At 39.5% G+C, this 21,451-nt stretch overlaps 1 protein-coding gene across 3 annotated transcripts in view; it reads right to left on the bottom strand.

Annotated features, from left to right (window-relative positions):
* Positions 1-3,134: 3,134 nt before the first annotated feature.
* PHF20L1 (PHD finger protein 20 like 1) overlaps positions 3,135-21,451 on the bottom strand; it is a 312,587-nt gene continuing 294,270 nt past the window's right edge. For 2 of the 3 annotated variants that reach the window (XM_030219345.1, XM_030219352.1), the window contains exons 19-22: positions 18,701-18,914; positions 11,875-12,244; positions 5,566-5,731; positions 3,135-3,684 (exon numbers count right to left, since the gene is read on the bottom strand). In XM_030219345.1, coding sequence (XP_030075205.1) covers positions 3,542-3,684; positions 5,566-5,731; positions 11,875-12,244; positions 18,701-18,914 — 893 coding nt within the window. In that variant the 3' untranslated portion in view covers positions 3,135-3,541. The remainder of the gene's footprint in view (positions 3,685-5,565; positions 5,732-11,874; positions 12,245-18,700; positions 18,915-21,451) is intronic. The other variant, XM_030219361.1, reaches the window with a different exon arrangement.

The raw sequence follows: 21,451 nt of genomic DNA, 5'->3' as shown, positions 1-21,451 counted from the left end.
TGTTCATGCTTTCCAAAAATACTAGGACTAGGGTGCATGCGACAGTGGCGTAGCCACAGGTGGGCTTGGGTGGGCCAGGGCCCACCCATTTATGGCTCAGGCCCACCCAACAGTAGCACATGTTTAGTGGTAACTGGTGGTAATCCCAAGCTCCGCCAGCTGAAGATTTTCCCCTGATGGTAACGAAAATGCTACTCTCCATGATACCGGCACCTGCGCATGCTCCGTTTTCAGTGCATTCCTGCTGCCAAGGTGAAAAGAAGCGTTTTCCCACCAGCTGAGATCATTTTTTTTTTGGGGGGGGGGGGGGGGGGGAGAACACTTGGTGCTCATCCAATTCTTGCCTAGGCCCACCCAAAATCTGTTGTCTGGCTACGCCCCTGGCATGCGATGAAGCTACAATGTAGTAAATTTAAAACGAATCAGAGAAAAGTTTTCTTCACTCAACATGTAATTAAACTCTGGAATTCGTTGCCAGAGAATGCAGTAAAGGCGGTTAGTTTAGCGGACTTTAAAAAAGGTTTGGACGGCTTCCTAAAGGAAAAGTCCATAGACTGTTATTAAATGGACTTGGTGAAAATCCACTATTTCTGGGATAAGCAGTATAAAATGTTTTGTACTTTTTTGGGATCTTGTCAGGTATTTGTGACCTGGATTGGCCACTGTTGGAAACAGGATGCTGTGCTTGATGGACTTTTGGTCTTTCCCAGTATGGCAATACTTATGTACTTATGTACAATAATGAACTGGTGGGATAATCTTGTGACTCAGTTGGAAGAAAGGAAGCATTTGAGGCACAGAGGATGCAGCAAAGGAAAGAAGAGGCATACTATCAAACAGTACCGGCTGCAAAAGGAGCACTCTCCTAGCTAGCACTTGCGATCCCCGCTTTTATCTGCCAATGTCCCATGTGTACACCACTATCTGGTTGATAGAGACAATAGCTACAGTAGTAAACAGCAGCCTAGCATTAGTCTGCTGTAACAGAGACCGTTGCGTGGACCTGTGATAAAGTATCTTGCAGAACCCACCCAAACCATGAGCAGAGTCATTTGTCCAGTGATGACGCAAGTCCTGTCTGACCAGCCCTGGCCAAGGTCACGCAGCACTTCCTTTCTTGTCTACCAACCAGCATGTTGGGTGGACAGATATTCTCGATGGCAAGGGATACAATGAGTATATATCATCCATAGGAAACACCAAAGTGAAAGCTGGAATTATTAAAGGCAAATCCCCCATGGTTTTCCTCATTTCCATGTGACTGGGGGATAACTGTGCACAGCTCTGCTAAAGCAATGTATGTTTACAGTCTCTTGCTGTGGTTTTGCCAGTTACCACTTCAGTTGTTCTTGCATTTTTTTCCCCAGTAGGTTCAGTTAGCATCACTTAGAAAAACAAAAAGATAAAAACCTCCTCCATCCCTGTGCCTCTGCTTCTGGTGCTGCTGCAGCCTGTGCCACTGCTTGTTGTCGGTAGCAGTGGTACATCTTTGCCCCTCTCCCAGTCATGACCTTTTTCTTCTTTAATAGAAAAGGTTTGAATCATGTAACAGAACTCCTACAAATTGCCAATATAAAGGGATCTTAGGAGTTTATTATGAACCATAGAGATTCCATCCTCTGGAAGACTGATTTTTTATTTTATTCCTGAGCTGTACTCTTGACTAGTTAATCGTCAAAACAGTGAAAAGCATAATGCTGCCAAAGCTTCTTTTGTGCAAATGTGTGGTACTTATCCAAGCCAAAGGGCAGAATACAGTATTTTTTCATGTATAGATATACAAAAGTGATAAAGATTTAGTAATATGAAACTTTAGTGTTATCAGTTACCAATGTAAATAGCATCTCACAAACATCTCAAATGGGAACTGTCTACATATCATTGGGCTGCTATTAACAGTTAGGCATCAATCAGAGTTGCACTGGATTTTTTCACAAAGATGTTTCACAATTACTACTTATGTTTATTGAACAGAAATGGAGAAATGAGTAAGCAGAATTATTTTAATAAACAATTTTACATACAGTACCTTATATATCAAACAGTGTTTGCAAAGTTAAATAAGTTTTGAATGTACAGTGGCTTGTACTACTGTGTAAAGATAAATTCAAGTTTACTGTGTCAGTTCTAAATGCATTTTATACAGACAATGAACTGAAACAGTAGGGAGGCATAAAATGTTCAAGTATTTTAATGTCCTCAGTTAAACAGATTCTGTCATTTTTTATCTTTTCTTTTTTTTTCTACAAAATTTTAAAACCTGTACATACATATTTTATAAAGTATTAAAAAGTAAAATTTTACATATTAACCTTCATTATTTATATAGCCTATTGTAATAAAACTAGACATGTATACATATAAACATGTATTTTACTTATTTATATATGTATAATTATATATATATAAAGCACTGGTGCAGTGACAACATACCTGAGCACAGGGATTATAGAAAAACCTGGGCTCAAAAATCCAGCAAGCGCAAACAGAGCAACCGAGTTGCCTTTGGTTTCTAGACATTGCTGATTTATGAGTGAAGCTTAAAAATGTATAAAAATACTTTAAAATGAATCTACCTCTACCATTTATCCTAGTGGTTCTGCCACGTAGTTTACAACCAGAGGCAGCATTTTCTGCTCTTGTCATTCCTCATTCCAGCTGAGGTTATGTCTATACGTCAAAGGAGAATCACTAAGCAAAGAACAAACAGTAGTCAATCCCAAATATGGATTTTTTAAAAATAAGTTTTGTATAAAACAAGTTTTGACTGCTGATACTATGTATGATTTCTTCGTCTATGAAATTTGTATGGAGTCCAGTTCCTCTGACACTGGTGGTAGCATTATTTGGCACAACTGCTTACTATTGTACATGCCACTCACATATGTATACTGGAAGATTTTTTAAAATGCTGCTTATCTGACAGGCAAGTTTCGGACTACTTGCTTTCTGTACGAGAATATTCAGACAGTGAAATAACGGAAATCTTGTTGGCACCAAGCATTTTGTCTGATACATCAATTCTCCCGAGATGACATATCTTCTTTTCTGTCCATTTTTCAATAATGCTCTTCAAAAGTTCAATAGTTCTGCTTTCCTTGGGTATTGTGGGGGGGGGGGGGGGGGGGGGGGAAGCAGGGCTTGGCCTATCTGATATTTTTGTAGTTTTCCTATCTTTCCACATGTGCTTATGCTACAAACTGTACAATGAACACTTGGTTAAACAGCTTTTCTGAACCATTAAAAACAGCCTGATTGATCAAGAATAAATTTTCTCACTTTCAAATAAAATTTTCATCTTGAAGCATGGAAGAATGAGGTATTCATTGTATGTCAGAGCTCAGCCCATAAAATCCTTTTTTCCATAGTCAAAATAGCTTGTGACTGGTCAAACTGCTTATTCCTTTTAGTTTCCAAGCTTCCACATCTATACTAATGGCAGAGGGCCTGTAATATCTCTTCTTCAAACATTCCGGTGAATAAAAAAAATTAAAATTCCATGTTTATACCCATTCTATCCTAGTATTCTTCATTCCTTTGGTCATACGGAGCAGAGAGCTGCTATCTGCTGTACTTTTCCCATGTCTGTTAAAAGCTGTTTAATTCGACGCTTCAGTTGAGGCAGTCTTGCAAGAGGATCTGGAGGTTCCAGTTCTCCAGTGAAATCTAACCAGCTTTCCAGAACTAGAATATCAAAATAAAAGATATTTAATAGTTCAGCTAGGATAAATGTGAGAATCTGGCAAATGGCATTGGCTGAAATATGGTATTTAATTTGAACAAATATCACAGTACCTGTAGGTTAGCAGAATAGTTAAAGAGACCAGATATAACGAACTCGAAAATTACTTGCCTAATCTTAAAATACTTTACTTTAGATGTTCGCAATAGAGTAGCAAAATCAAGTCAAGCATGAACAATTTTCCATATAAATAAAGGGCTAGATTTACTAATGTGCATTAATGTAAGCCCCATTATTGTCATTTACTAAGAGGGCAAATCCCATTTAAATATTTTAACAGCCTGAAACTATTATGGTATTACTCAAATTTCACTTGCAACTGATTTAAACTCAGTAATTTGATTATGACTTGGGTGGGGGGGGGGGGGGGGGGCACAATTCTATAACCTAGGCATGTAAATGTTTTTGCTAGATATACACTATCTTATCTATCTATGGGCTCTGTTTCCATGGTGTCTCTATCATTAGTGTGCTAATTTTTAGCATGCACTAAAAAGTGTTCGCACCTACAGTGCGGCTTAGTAAATAGGGCCCTATATGTTCTATCTTTGCTTACATCCCATACTGTTTATTAAAATGTTTTATTGTGTAATGTAGCATATTATGCCATACTTTGTATTGTGTGAATATTTTTACTGCTGTAATTGTCTATTGCTTATGTTTGACTTATTCTTCCTGTACAACGCCTTGAGTGAACTCCTTCAAAAAGGCGGTAAAAAAATACAAATAAATAAATACGTGCACATCAGCTTGCGAAATATGCCAGTTAACTTACATTGTGCATATTTGCAAGGAGGAGATGGAACACATGCAGTAAGTGTGAGCATCTAAATGTTAGGTGTGGAGGAGTGGCCTAGTGGTTAGGGTGGTGGACTTTGGTCCTGGGGAACTGAGGAACTGAGTTCGATTCCCACTTCAGGCACAGGCAGCTCCTTGTGACTCTGGGCAAGTCACTTAACCCTCCATTGCCCCATGTAAGCCGCATTGAGCCTGCTATGAGTGGGAAAGCGCGGGGTACAAATGTAACAAAAATAAAAATAATACCCGGTTATGCTAGTGTTTGATAAAGGAAGGTAGGCGCCCATGTTCCTTTATGGACTAGGCTCCTACCACACACCCTCCGGATACTTAATTCTAGGCACCCTGTAATAGATTTGCCCCCTTGATGCTCCCCAAGATCAGAGTTCAGCTTTAAGTATAACACCAATGATGAGGTTAATAGGACAAAAAAAACCCTAAACCCTTAAATGGACATAAAGGGCCAGGTTCTATATATGGTGCCTAAAAGATCCGAGCGGAAAACATTTCCGCCTAAGTGTATTCTATAAGCAGTGCCTAGATTTAGGCGCGGTATATAGAATATGCTTAGTTGATATCCTAGTGCTTAAAACTATGCGCTTCCATTTACACCAACGAAAACATGGCATAAATCCCGCAACGCAGATTTAGGTTCAGAGGGCCATATTCTATAACTATGCATGTAAATTTTGGAACACCCGCAAAACTCCCATTTTTCCGCCCATAACCATGCCCCTTTTTGCCTGTGCGCATTAGAAGTTAGGCCCAGTGCGTTACAGAATACGCTTTGGCAGTTCTGCATGTAAATTCTAATTATTGCCAATTAATGCTCATAATTGCTTGTTAAGTGCTGTTATCAATGCTAATTAGCTTGTTAAGCCAATGAAGTTACACAAGTTGTTATAGAATACGACTGGATTTTGGCGTGGATCTCTAGGCATGCAATATAGAATCCAAGGGAAAAAGGATATGAAACTAGAAAGAGAGAGAATCTTTACTGTGGAATCACATTTTCAATAAATTACCATCAACTTCCTTTTCAATCAGATCCATTCTGTTGGTAACTTCATTTTGTACGTCTTCTATGTGGGTCAAGAGATTAAGCTGCCATTGAAGATTGAAGTCCATTTCGTCTCTTGCCTCTTTTTCATTAAAAACAAGAATTCTGTTTCCTTCTGCTGAATTCTTGCCCTTGCATACAAGAAAACAAATACAAGTCAGTATGCTTTCAAGATTATAAAATTACAATTCTACAAGAATAAGTACGTTTTTGCAGTCCAAACAATGCAAAGTGCATTCATTTTTGTGGACATGTGGCTTAGGAAGAAATGTTGGAAAAGGTACCCGATTGGTTAAGGTGGAAACCAGACAGCACACTAGGTAGAACATGGAATTTATGTACAGAACCACCTTACCTGTGTGTCAAAGTGATTGCCACAAAAAACAAACTCTTCTAGGCCAGGTACTTTAGCTCACAGAAGTCCGGTACATCAACAGCAGCTTTTGTCAGCTGGGTTAAATACTGAGGTTCCAATACACTGCAAGTGGCTTGAAGGGAGGTTTCAATAGAAGTAAGCACCACATAAAATGAACTAAAGACTGAACAGAGGATTTACCTTCTACATGATTGTGATACTTGACAATTGCACTTAGTTAATCTTAAGACCATACTAACACCCTGGTCTCAGACGGCATCCAATGGATCAGGTTTTCAGGATATCCCTAATGAAATGCACGAGAGAGATCTGAATGTCTACTAGTCCCATTCTATGCAAATCTATCTCATGCATATTCATTAGAGGTATCTGTAAATTTGATTTTATATGATACTTTAAATATTTTATGTAAACTGCTTATATTTTATTTTATGGTATTATCAAATAAATTTTAACCTTGGAGATTCTTGAGGACTAGAATTGAATACCACTGCTCTAATAGATGTAGAAAGTAATCAAATAGTTTTTGAATGGGACAAGAAAAACTCTAGGACCTTTCCCTTACCCAAGATGGCAGAACTCTTCCATTAGAAGCCATATGACCTTCTAGTGCAGTGATATTCATTGATGGTCCTCAAGAGCCACAAATGGGTTGGTTTAAGAGAGCCTTTCATACAGAGACAACATGCATGCAATTCTCTTGGGATATCCTGAAAACCTTAACTGTTTATGGCCCTTTAGGACTAATGAATACCACAGTTCTAGTGGAATCTTTCCTGGAATCTAGAAGACTAAGAGATTATCCAGCAAATTCAAGGCTATAACGGATAGGGAACCAGATGCTGGGATGCAACAAAGTTGCTGGATTCTGCATGACGAGAACTGAATTCCCCAAACTGATCAGTTCCTTAATGTATAACTCCAACAGGAGCAGGAATCAAATCTGTATCAGCCAATAAGGGGGGGGGGGGAAGGGAATGGTACTTGATATACTGCCTTTTCTTGGTTGCGGGGGGTGTGCAACTTATTTGTACCTGGGGCAAAGGAAGGTTAAGTGACATGCATAGAGTCACAAGGAGCTGCAGTGGGAGTCAAACCCAGTTCCCAGGATCAAAGTCTGCTGTACTAACCACTAGGCTACTTCTCCAAGTTAGGAGGACCAGTGTTTCATAATCTCTTGAGTTTCAACACAGTTTCTGCCTCAAGATGAATCAACGGATGTGTGTATATAGGAGGCCCTCTCAATCCAGGAAAAATGTCTGAGGTTAGTTGCCATGTGACCCTATTCTTGAACAATACTGAGGAAACTATGTTCAGTGGAGATACATGCAAATCAAATGTGTGTTCCCAAATCATGGTATGTCTTGCTGTTACTCCTCTGACTGAAGGAGTTGTATGTCTGCTAGGATCTTCTTTTCCCTGTTTTTATTGTACATGTTTTGATTTGTACCCCACTTTGACCCATGGTAATTGGCAGGTTATACGATTTGTAATTACATACTACAAATAAATATTTGGCTGTTCATATCTTCCCATGCAAGATGGGCTGGTTCCACATCTTATTTTCCAACACAAGAGATAAGAAGCTGTCTCTCCTTTATTGTGCATGTTGAACAGCTATCTGATTGCCTGTCTGGATTAACATGAATTTGTTGGACAACTAACTACTAAAAGGCTTTACAAGATACCAAAAGGTGAGCCAGCTGATATTGTGTATCCAGATTTTCAAAAGGCATTTGACAGGAGGTTCCAAGATGGCGGCAGCAGTGCTCCCTTCGGGTCTAACAGTTATGGTGAAGAAGGGTAAAGTGAGGGTTTTTCCCTCAGAACCCTCGCTGATGCCTACTTCTGCTATGTCAGGACTTATGGATGTTTTTTTGTGACCTGTGGGGGTCTGGTTTCTCCAGATTTAGGGGGTCGAGGTTTGCCAGCTGCTCAAAAGTGGCTATCAGGTGGGGCAGCGTTGAACTTTGGTTCAGACATCTCACTCACCCCTGATATGCGAACTCCCCCGCTGCAACCCAGTTCATTGAGCTCCAGAGACTTTTCATCAGATTCCCTACGTGTATCGTTGGAGGAGTCCGCTGATAGAGGGAAGCCTTCTGGCGCCATTGGTGAGGTGCAGAGAAAACCTCCGAGTCAACATGTTCCAGATGAAGTGACAAGAGGTACTGGATCTGTGCTGGAGACTAACAGGGCTTCTGTTACTGTGGGGAGTGTTGAGTTAGTGGTGGACCCAGTTCAGCTTCAGAGACCCCAACTTTCAATCTTGCGTCCATTTGGAATGCAGTTTCAGACTTGGGTAAGGCCCTGCCCAGGCAGTTTGTTATTATGAATACCAATATGCAATTGAATTCTACTACTACTTATCATTTCTATACTAATATAGCGAAGATACATACCTGTAGCATGTATTCTTCGAGGACAGCAGGCTGATTGTTCTCACATGTGGGTCGGCATCCACGGCGGCCCAGGAAATGGCAAATTTTTCTACAGCAAAATTTAAGTTTTGCCAGAGCCTTCTAGAGTGCGAACCGCGCACACCGTGTACAATTTCCTGCTCAGTTTAATCAAAAAGCAAATTTATGAGAACAATCAGCCTGCTGTCCTCGGAGAATACCTGCTACAGGTATGTATTTTCACCGTATAGATTGTCTTCACTCGTTTAACCTTATGGAAGATTTATTTGTCTCTTTTGCTTCAAAGTTATTTGCTTTAGCTTCCTATTTGATGGTTGATCATGCTACAGCATTTGGTGTGCTGGACTACTGCAAAGCTATACATATTGGTTTTTCAGAGATAATCTTAGAGATTTTAAATCATTCAAAAAGTTACTTCTTGGGACTTTTACTGTTAGTCCTCTCCTAGTCTAGTTGCACTGGCTATCAGTGCAGGAATACATTAAATTCAAGCTTCTGGTATTAGAATTCCAAGTTTTGCACCTTAGGTCCCCCGTTTTCTGGTGGATGGATTGAAGAGGAACTCTCTTGCATAGACCCTGCGATCTGGCTAGGTCTTTTGCCGGATACACTGTCAATAAAGATCGTACTATGATCACAGTTACATACTATTACTTTTTTTAGTGGTTGTACCTCAATTTATTTGTCATATTTATATCCCATTCGATCATATAATTCTCAGTGGGTCACAATAAAAACATACATATTTCATCAAATCAATGCAAAAAAAACAAAACAAAACAATTTTAAACCCCCCAACACTAAACAGTTACAAATTCATCCATTCTTTCCATTAAAAAAAAAATCATCCCATCTTGAGATTCAACAAAAACAGTTTCCTGTCCTTTAAGACGACTGAAATGTGGTAAAGGACAAGGGCTAATAGGAACTTAGGTGCAGAGGTCTGGTGGCCAAGCAATCAGGTCAAGTTCAGGTTTAGTGGTATTTATGTGTTGTTAGGGTAAGAATCCTAGGACCCTGTGGCAGTTAGGTGGGCTTAGTTGCCTATCTAGGTCTGTCCATTTAATCTGTGTTTTGGGCACTGCTTTGGACAGATCTTTAGGGAAGTGGTTTATATATTTTTTTTAAATTAATGTGGAAGGGGATTCCTCTGTCCAGATTGGAATGGTGAACTCACTAGGACAGTATACCTGAGTGGATGAGAAATTTGGACAGTATCTTGTAAGTACTGAGTAATTTGAGAACATTGGGTCCCCTGGGGCAGTTTCATAATGAGATGTACTACTGGTGTTACATATACTGCTGATGCCATAAGACCCAACATTCTCAACAAGTTCTAACCTGAAATGTATTAACTCATATATTTTCCATGATTGACAGAAAGGTGATAATTCTTTGTTGTGGAAGAAAGGATTTTGTCTGAGTTGCATCTAGCAATGCACTTATGAATTACAATTTATTTATTTATTTGTTGCATTTGTATCCCACATTTTTCCACCTATTTGCAGACTCAATGTGGCTAACAATAATACATCATGACAGGCGCCAATCAAGAGTAGATAAACAATTGGTTACATAAAGAACAAGTGTAACAAAATGGATATAATCAATTCAATAAAGCATACAGATTATCAAGTAATTAGTGATGTGTTTGGAATTCCTATTATTATTATGGTAAATCTTGTTAAAAAGGAAAGTCTTTAAAGATTTTTGAAAGTTGATAAGGTCGTGAATATTTTTCAGATCCAGTGGTAATGCATTCCACAGCTGCGTGCCAATGTAAGAAAAACAAGACGCATGTATTAGTTTGTACTTTACACCTTTGCAGCTAGGGAAGTGAAGTCCCAAGAATGTGCGTGCTGATCTTTTAGCATTCCTCCTGGGTGATAATCAATAAGGTCTGACATGTATGCCGGAGCATTTCCATGAATGATTTTATGAATCAGAGTGCAAACTTTGAACACAGAACGTTCCTTAACTGGGAGCCAAGGGAGCTTCTCTGTTAGGGGTTTAGCACTTTGGTATTTTAATTTTCCCAAAATGAGTCTAGCTGCGGTGTTTTGGGCTGTCTGAAGTTTCTTGATGATATACTCTTTACAGCCAGTATACAGCGCATTGCAGTAATCTAGATGACTCAACACCATTGACTGTACCAGGTTGCGAAAAATGCCTCTTGGGACGAAAGGTTTTAGTCTTCTAAGCTTCCACATTGACTGAAACATCTTCCTAGTTGTATTCTTAACATGGTATTCAAGTGTGAGATTACAATCAATGGTTACTCCAAGAATCTTCAAAGTGTCTGAGACAGGAAGGGAAAAGTTTGGAGTGGTTATGGAGGTGAATTTGACGGGATGGGCTCATAATTGTGTTTAGGGTATTTTATTCCTTCAGACTCCAAAACTCCAATGGTACTTTTCCATTGCAACAAACAGAAATTATCCTTTAAATCCAGAGCACAATCAATCTCCTTTCCGTAGAAAATGAATTAAAGTGCTTAAGGAAACCAGACTACATAGAAAGGAACTGGCTGCAAGATGGGAAGCTTCTCTGTAGCTAGCTGTCTTTTTTTTTTTATACAATTTTACTGGTTGACTGACTCTCAGACTGAGACCCAAGCCTGTTCCCCTGCTACCAAAGTCCCTAGCTCCATGGTCCCTCAGCCACTGACCACCACCAAGTAAATGGATCACCCCACAAAGATATCCCTCCGTTTGGACAAAAGAAAGCAACTTCCCCTGGGACTGTTGCCCAGAAGCCCCTGAACCTTGACCTAGCCCAGTGAAGGAAGTAGAGGTGTTGCATTCTGCAATCCTGGCCTAACTCCTTTTCAACTAGCAACTCAGTCCAGATCTGCTACAGACCGAGAAATACTGGATACGGGTAGCTGATGCACCAGCCTTGCAGGGGTGGACTCTACACCTCTTAATTTTTTCTCTGACACCATCTGCAGGCTCCAGGGGTGGGGTGGGGGTGTCATAACCTACTTGCCTGGACTGATCTGGTTAAGATAAGCTTACTCTATTCAGCTTGGCATCATACCAAAATAAACATATGGTGTACAGCGGCAACAGCCATGCTGGTTCTGGAGAAAAATGGATCCCTGAAGATTATGATGCTTTCTACTAAACCAACATAAAAATAATCCAAAGGTGCTATAAGCATATAAACTTCCAAAACCACAATAGTTTCCTTCTTCCGATGTGGTCTCTGAAGCTCTACAGATTTCTTTTAAAATCATTCTTCCATTACTCCAAGAAAAACTCTGAAACTATTAAGAACTCTATTTACTTCATTTTCCGAGTCTAGGCCATTAAGGTAATAATTTCTCAAGTTTATATTTTGTTTGAGCTTAAATTACTTCAGCTTTGTAATTATTTGTATTATGCAATAAGATCCTTTTTTGAGGCTATAACATACCTTCCTAATTCAGTTGATTGATCATCACTTGAATTTATTCACATTTATACATGGCTCTTACCTGCTTATTCATAGCACCCTCTTTCAATGAGTACTGAAAACACCTTTTATCTGCTGAAAGACATTCCCGATCTTCTTCATCAAAACTACTAGTCTCCTCATCCTCTGAGCTGGCTGGGTCATGACCAGACTTGAAGTCCTGACTAAAACTCGGTGGCTTTTGGTAACTATGCTCACTTATAATGTAAGTCTCTTCCATCTTTTGGGGTAAAATAGGTTGTTGTTTACGAGTTTGCCCATATAGTGTCCTCTGAGGTGGACTGATAGCGTCTTGAAAAATCACTTTTTTCTCTACTTCAACAGTTACTTGATCTTGCTCTTTCCAGGTCCCCGAACATGCCCAAAAACGAAGGTCAGGATGCTCTTTATTCCTTAAAATAATGGAAAAGGATATTAAAGATAGTTTTTATTCTTTATTTTCTTGAAAAGGAAGCTATTTATTATGAAGGGACAATCTGCTCCACTGTACAAAGGAATATGTATTTCCTGCAGTCAAAGATAACCTAGGAAATATTTATTCACATTTTTAGCTGGAGTGTGGGAATTATTAAAACAGGATGAAAGCTGAATAAATAATAAAGTTTAAAATACAGAATGACACAGGGAAAAAGATTTGTCCCCATCCCCGTGGGTTCTGTCTCCGTCCCATCCCCATGGGCCCTGTTCTCATCTGCAGAAGCCTCGAACACGTATGATTTTATATTTAAACCTTTTTATTAAAGTATAAAAAGGAACAATATGCTGTGCAACTGTTGTGTATACCTTACAAATAGAAAACAATAATAACAATGAGCAGCTAAAATAAACCCTCCTACCACCACCAACCCTTCCAACCTCAACAATAGCTGACTTCTACTACCCCAAGGAACCCTAACCCACCCTATTAAAATGTCCAGGGGTACAAAATACAACCCGTTCTGTATGCCCTAGAGGGAAGAAATATGCCCTATGAAGCACTGCTATGATTTTTTAATCTGTAGATGAATAAGAAGTCATTAACAATCTCAAGATTCAGTCTAGCTCTCCTGTCTTCCACAGTCCCTCCTGCAATAGAAGATGTTTTCTTAGAAGACGTGCTGGTAGCAGGATGTACAGGATCCCCTATGCAAATTTTGCTAGCTGTGACTAGCATATTTGCTTGTTTTTCCAAAAAATAAAAATATTGTCGTCTGCATCAAACAAACATAAATAACAGTTCAGTTCATTAACAGGCTTCAAAGGAGAAAGTGACATGGGGACAAAGTTTGTCCCTGTCCTCACGGGCTCTGTCTTCATCCCCATCACTGAGGTTACTGTGGGTCCCCGTCCCCGTGTCATTCTCTAGTTTAAAACTCAAATTTAGAATTCCAAAGCAGAATTCCATTAGTGGTGAATCCAGACAAAATATTGTGGTTGCTAAGACCACAAGTCAGGTGATAGTTTGTGTTCCAAATACACAGGAAAACCACAACTTTACAGTACATTGTTAAAAAGTTATATCACTTGCCACCCAGTTCCCAAGTTCTTACTAACTGATACTCCACACTCAATTTTTGATAGACAGTAGTTATAACATAACATATACTAAAAAGTTACAAGTAAGTGCCTGTAATTTAACACATTACCTGCAATGAATTTTGGTAGGTAGGATACAGATGATTTCTGGAAATACTAATAGTAGAATGAACATGTTTTTAACTTTGTTATTTTATTTCATTTCACCTTCATAAACTGTCAACTTCCACTTGTAAAATAGAACAAACAGTAGAAGATAAAAGTTTGTTTCAGAAACCACATTATTAAAGCACGAGTGCCTCTGTTCAAAGAGGCACACTAGGAACCAAACTGTAGCGTATCCCACAATATTATGGACGGTATAGAGATATGGTTAAAGTTTAAAAACCTAGAGCCTAGATTTGAGGCCTAAGGGTTTGCTTGCTGGATAATTTAGGTCAAGGAAAATGGCCGGTTGCTTAAAAGAAGTTTCTAATACAGAACAGTTGGCAGTGGAGAAATGAAACTGAACAATTGACAAGAGAAACGAAACTGATTAAAAATGCATGAAGCAAATAACACCTATGGTAGATGTGAAAGAACAGGAAACTCGGGGGGGGGGGGGGGGGGGGGTAGGTGTTAGAACATCACGTTTTGCGGTCAGTATGTAATTTGATAAAGTAGATTGATAACAAGATCTATAGAATTCAATGCAGTCAGGAGAGTATAAAAAGCTGGCAACTTTTAGTGCAAAAAAGAGAGAACTCCTGGATGTCAGACTGATAGGGTCCTGCCACACGGACCTCTTCTTGAAAGAATATATGCGTGCATTGCAATTGTATGTTACTTGGTGAGTATTAAAATCTGTAATCTTCAGAACTAAAAACCGTTTCTCCTTCTCTTCCTTACTAACACAAGTGATGGAATCAGATGTATATAATAATAGATTTTCCCAGATTCTGACATTAGACAATCAGTCTAACAGATGAAAATCACAAGTTTGATACCCTCTCTATATAGCAGAATATGATCAGACTCTGTAAATGAAGAGGACCCAGAATATTATTATCTCCTAAGTTTCAGACTAACAGAAGACAGGCACATGTCTGTTGGAATGAGATGGAGTCTAGAGGTCTCAATGAGGCAGCCTTTGGTCTCCCAGTGCTCGGTGAAATGCCTGGTCCATTGTCACTGAGTACTGGTCAACTCCCCTAATAACATCTAGGGGGGGGGGGGAGACTAGAATGGGACCATACAATTATATTCAATGGTAACATATTATTTTGGATACTAGACACCAAGATCTTTCAAGTGCCTTGTAAGTCTTCATACCCTTGTAGATTATTCACATTCTGCCTAGAAAATTCAATTTAAAATGAATTATTGTAGGGGTTTGTTTCACTTATCTACACAATGTACTTTCATATTAAAAGTACAGAGAGCAACTACAGACATTCAAAAAAATTAAGAGTAAAAAAAAAAAAACCCCAGAAAGTCATGACTGTGTAAGTTTTCACATTCCTTGACTCAATACTTGGTGGAAGACCCTTGTGCAGCAACAGCTGCCATAAGTCATTTGTTTACCAACTCTGTACAGTAAGAGAGTGCAGATTTTCTCTACTGAAGCTAAACAGCTCCACTCTGGTTATATCAAACTACAAAAATATCCCCATATTACACAGTAACATAGTAAGTGACGGAGATAAAGACCTGAACAGTCCATTCAGTCTGCCCAACAGTCACACTCATTATCAATTCATGAACAAGGGCTCACTATTCCTGCCTTTGTGACAGGCATATTTTAAAGATTGCTTAAATCATCCTATTTTGCCTCAGTGAAAATATGGAAGTGCTATTTAGATGATATATTCTTTATATCAGTTGACACAAGTGTCTTGATGAGTGTCTAAATCTACTGGATCCAAACCTTAAGTTTACTGCTACAAGTCATCAACATTTTATTAACTTTTTGGATATCTATATTGAGAAGATGGAGGAGGGTGTGGCTACCACCCTATACCAGTTGAGTACTGACCACAATATTTACAATTTTGAAGCTTTCATCCATATAAGCTGAAAAGTAATCTGCCCATAAACCAATTTCTAAGACTATGCAGACTGTGCTCCTCCTTGACTGAATTTAATTATCAAGCGGATCTTTTGACTAGATTTTTGGAGTGTGCATTTTTCCCAGTGAGAATTGCTTCTTTAATATAGCAACTAACCAGAAGAAGAAAAATTGGTTTGTGTTCTACCCCATCTTTGGCAGCCATGGTCAATCATATTGTCAATATGGGTGAGATGCCTACTTCACTCCAGTTGGCTCAAATTATAGTGCTTTTAAAGCAGGGAAAAGACCTTTTGCAGCCAGCTTCTTACTGTCCAATATCACTGTTGAATGTGGATGTGAAGCTATTTGCGAAAGTCATGGCTAATTGTTTAGCACAAGTATTGCCCACCCTGATCGCGGAACTGCAGGACCAGTCTCAGCCCCTCTTCAGAACTGAAACATGTTTGTCTTATTTGTCCCATTCGTCTTGTCTTGAATAGACTGAAAGACGTTTGTGTACAGCACTCCATACATAGTAACACAGTAGATGACTGCAGATAAATACTTGAACAGTCCATCAATCCTGTACAACAGTCACACTCATTATCAATTCATGATTAAACCAACAATGAATGTGGTATATATAAAAATACTTGATCCTAGTCTTTCTTTGCCACCATTGGGGCACAGACCGTAGAAGTATGCCTGGCACTGTCCTTACGTTCCAACTACTGGAGTTGCCATTGTAGCCCTCTCCAGCCCATCCTAATCTATCTTGCCATGTATATGACACAGACTATAGAAGTCTGCTCAGCATTCACCTTAATCCTTCAAAGCTGGAGCTGCCGTCTAAACACCAATCAACACATGACACATGCAGTCATTTAAGTTTTGATTTTATATAATCCATTTTCTACTCAAGTATCATCTGTGTTCAACCCATACCTTTTTGAATTCAATCACAGTTTTTGTCTCCACCTCCTGCCACGGGAGGACATTCCAGGGATTGACTACTTTGTCCATGAAAAAGAATTTCCTGACCTTAGTCTTGAGTCTATCACACCTTTAACATTTCGCAGTCTCTGGGAAAAATTTGTTTCTATATTAATACCTTTCAAGTATTTAAAAATCTATCATAACTACCCTATCCCTCCAGGATATATTCAGGTCTTCCAGTCTCTTCTCATACATCTTTATGAGATACACCTCCTTTCTTTTGCTGGTTATGCCTAGCATACTTCGTCACCTTGAGATCCTCAGACACTATCACACAAAGTCCCTTCTCCCAGTCTGTGCATATCAGCCTCTCACCTCCTAGCACATACGGGTTTCTTGGATTTCTACTCCCTACTCCTACTCTGCGCTTCTCATTAAGGGCCTCTTTTATAAAACCATGCTATCAATTCCTTTGCGGTAAATGAGGATGTCCATTCAATTCCTATGGGCTTCCTCTCATTTGCCATGTGAGAATCGCTAGTGCGGCTTTGTAAAAAGTCCAAAATATTAACTGCTAAATATTAGACTATTCTTCTAACATCACTTTTCATGTTGTCCACTCCCTCTGTGTGTGTGTGTGTGTGTGTGGGGGGGGGGGGGGGGTCCACTCTTGCAAATCTTGATATCATCTGCAAAAAGACAAATTTTACCTTCTAACCATTCAGCAGCGTTGCTCACAAATATATTGAATAGAATTGGCCCCAGCACTGATCCATGAGGCCCTCCACTACTCAACTTTTCTTTCTCCAAGTGAATTCCATTAATCACCACCTTCTGATATCTGTCAACCAATTTCTAATCTAGTTCACCATGTTGAGACCTAACTTCAGCCCACTGAGTTTATTCATGAGACTCCTATAAGGAACCGTGTCAAAACCTTTGCTGAAATCCAAATAGATTACATCTAGCACATGTTCTTGATCCAATTCTCTGGTCACTCAGTCAAAGAAATCAGATTCCTTTGGCAACAAGATTCTACCAAAGGTAAATCATGCCAAATGAATCCAATTGATTTCTTTTGACTGGGTGACTAGTAGTAGTGCTATAGAAATGAACAGCAGTAGTAGTTTCAATTTTGGGGGATGGAAGAGGATAGTAGACCAGCAAGGTGGGTCACATTACTAGAAAAAGGTGAAGTTTACAGATGATCTATGAGGCTAGAAAAAAATAATGCTGCACGAGCAGACATATATGTCCGTACAGTAACACAAACAAAAGCAGACCGAGGAGACCAGTAAAGTGGTGGCAGTACAGGTCCCATGCACATTCAGAAAATCCCTCTCATTTTTCCTACGATCTGTGAGAGCATGTGTGTATTGTCAACATTAGATATCACCACTGATGTGGCTGATTTGATCCTGCTTGGCAATGGAGAAAGGCAAGTTGCCTTCAGCTTTGTTTAGAAAAACGAGTAATCAAATCAAGCTTTTCCTTCATGGATGACTCAAACTCCGTCCAACTGGAAGGATGCATCATGCAGCTTTAACAGCACGAGGATGAAGATGAAGTTAAAGAAGACCTCGACTGGGCTGGCGGGGGTTGGGGTCCCCCGCCAGCTGAAGTAATAGTTTAAAAAACCGGCAGGAGCGGACCTCGGGGTAGGTAACGGCGGTAGGAGGGGAAAGGGTTGGCGGTAGGCGGGGGAGGGTTAACGGCGGTAGGGGGGGGGGGTCCAGGGCGAAATCTGCGGGGGCCCAGGCCCCTGTGGCCCCACGCAGACACGCCCCTGGACCCCATGACATGAAAAATTGGCCATTCTCAAGAGTTTGGATCTGCTACTTCAGTCACTTTTTACCAGAGACAGTCACATATAATGAACAAATGCAGACAACAGCTCCTAGTCCATCAGTGGATATATACACAAAGAAGGGGGAGAAGGAAACTTTATAATATAATCTTGGATAAGTTAGGGAAGGAAGACATAAGGGAGGAAAGACAATTCTCTTACCATACAGATAAGAAACCTCATAACCATATGAACAGAACACTCGCTCCCAAAAGAATGAGGAGACCATATACAACCACAGGAAGGTATAGCAGACCATCAGTATAGCATAAAGGCTTTTCTAAGATATCTTTCATACACTGTGTCATCAGATGACAACACAAATCTGGCTGGCTGGCTGACTTGCTTGCTTGTACATGGACAAATGAAGCTGCAGAAACATTATTACACTTCAAAACTCACAAAATGAAAGCCTTAAATTAGCTAGTAAACCCCTTGCACTCAGTGTCTTTCAGATGCCATTAATTAAAATAACTGTGAACCTCTCAAAAACATGTCTGTTAAAAAGAAACCTAAACTTACTTTAGTATCCCAATCTTCAGCTGTAATCCATGCAGTATTTCACTTGCACCGTACACGTCAGCCAGCAAATGATGTGTTGAAACTATCTTTTTGGCATTAAGATGAGAGTAGTTTTCATTTAAAAATGATAGTCCACACATATGCCCATTGCTCAACCATTCTTTATGATATCGATATTTTGCACTCCACCTTTGACCTGTGGTTAAAACAAAAACTGGACTTTTTATGATGACAATTTTGTCAAATGTCATATCTAAAATTTCACATACATATATGTAAGGGAAGATTTAAAGGATTGCTTTTCAACCCTGCTTTGATCGATAATTAACTCTGAAATCTTCTGTCTTTGACCGAAAGTAACTTTTCTTGTAAAATAGATAAGACACAGCTCTAATTAATTTGGTATGTGAAGAGGAGGATGGTGCTTGCTTTTGGAGGTCAGCCTGGCCACCTGGACTTGGAAAGCATGTGACCACGTTCCCACAGTATGGCTTGTTTACCTAAACAGAGAAGCATTCTGTAATTTTCCTTAGCTCTGAACATGAATTCTGAGCCTAATAATCTGTAAGTAACGTACGTACTGTTTAGAGGACTTGTTCCTGGTCTAAAAAGCTCCTGGCTTTCACTGTAACGCGCCCCCCCCCCCGGCAATAAGAGCCTGGATGATGTAAGGACCAGTGATGTATGTATAATATGTATATATATCTGTCTTATAGCTTTCTTTTCAGTTATATAGCTAATCATTGTGTGTATATAGCTTAATCATTATATATATCTTAATCATTGTAGATTTTAGCACCTCTAATAAAGGTTTCATTTATCTAATACGAATCCAAAAGAATCCACGGTAATTACTGAGTAGTCTGTGTCAGTGAGACAGGCTGTAAATCCATAGCAGTACAATACAAAAGCCAAGATGCTTTTAAAGTGTGTGTGTGTGTGTGGGGGGGGGGGGGGGGGGGCGTAAATTATAAAGGCATTTTCACATATAGATAACTTAGTATACATGCGGACAGTACATACTATTATAAAATAGATCACCTAGGTATATATGTAGTCAGGGGAGGAGTTTGGGTGGAACGCAGGCAGAATCAAAATGGTTATAGGTTATAAAATATATACATGTATGTGTACTTTCAGCCATATTGTAGCCACAATTTTGACATGTTTTATGCATCAATGTGTCTTTATAAAATAGGCTCACAATAATATGTGCCTACTTGGCCTCGCAACCTGTTACAAAATTACATTTCAAAAAGTACACCAGAAACTGTGGTGAAAAAATAAATCAGGTGCAAAAAATATTTTTTGGTCTGTGCAATCTACCCCAGCATATTCATTTCAAAATGATAATTTTTTAATGTATAGAAATCAAAACCTTTTAGACTGAAATTCTATATGAAGAGCAAAGTTTATATAATGTGACAAAAATGAACAGCTGGAGGGTAGGATGATGATAGCACTATCATGCAAGATACCAATTTTCACTATAGGGACATGGTTAAAAGTGCATAGAATGCAGCAAATCAAAGACCCTAGGTAGGGCAGGATGATCCAGGTACCACTTGCAGATACAGAGTTTAAGAGAATTATTGTCTACTTGTTAACATGTGATCACCTCAGAGCAAGGCACTGGACGTAGTGGAATGGCTCAGAGATGACGGGTACTGAGCAACTGCACTGGCCCTCGATTGGGGAATTGCCTTGAATTATCTACTGCAAGTACTTTAGCAGGCCAGGGAGGGAATTTCTGCCTGCTCAGCCCAACATTAGTACTGCATCTATACTTACAAGAAGCCACATTAGAGGCAGGGGGACCAGGCTTTAAAAAAAAAAAACCTGTATAGACAGAGAGAGAGAGCGAGAGAAAGAGAAAATGAAGGCAGATAAAGACCACGTGGCCTATGCAGTCTGCCCATCTCTACCATCTATTATCCCTTCCTCTCTCTTAGAGACCCTATTTATTTGTTACATTTGTATCCCACATTTTCCCACCTATTTGCAGACTCAATGTGGCTTACATAGTACTGGAGAGGTATTCGCAGACTCCGGTGTGGACAGATACAAAGTGATGTAGTGGTAATAAAGAGTTCATATGGAACAGTCAGCGGATGAGTTGTGTTATGTCTAGTATGTACTTTGCTTTAGTTGTGTTGCAGGGATCAGGCATTTAGGTTGGATTGGTAATGTATGCCTTTTCAAACAGGTTAGTCTTTAGTAATTTCCGGAAGTTTAGTTGGTTGTACGTTGTTTTCAAGGCTTTTGGTAACACGTTCCACAGTTGTGTGCTTATGTAGGAAAAGATGGATGCGTAAGTTGATTTGTATTTAAGACCTCTGCAGCTTGGATGGTGCAGATTTAGATATGTTTGTGTTGATTTAGATGTGGACTCGTCCCAAGATTTTGTGTATTTAGATACAGCCTTTGTTTTCACCATTTCTATGAATTTACCACCCTTTCCATGAAGAAGTATTTCCTCAGGTTACTCCCGAGTCTGTCCCCTTTCACCTTCATCCTACGCTCCCTTGTTCCAGAGCGTCCTTTCAATTGAGACTCGACTCCTGTGCATTTATGCCACGTAGGTATTTAAACATCTCTATCATATTATGTATTTATTTTATGTACAATTTATTGTAATCCACACATAATCAGATCTTTAAGCCTGTCCCCATATGCTTTATGATGAAGACCAATGACCATGTTAATAGCCGCCATCTGGAACGGCTCTATGTTTATACCTTTTTGAAGGTG

This window comes from Microcaecilia unicolor, chromosome 1 (genome assembly GCF_901765095.1).
Source record: "Microcaecilia unicolor chromosome 1, aMicUni1.1, whole genome shotgun sequence".
NCBI lineage: Eukaryota > Metazoa > Chordata > Amphibia > Gymnophiona > Siphonopidae > Microcaecilia > Microcaecilia unicolor.
Note: the sequence above shows the minus strand (reverse complement) of the source record. Positions and strands in the feature narration are given on the sequence as shown.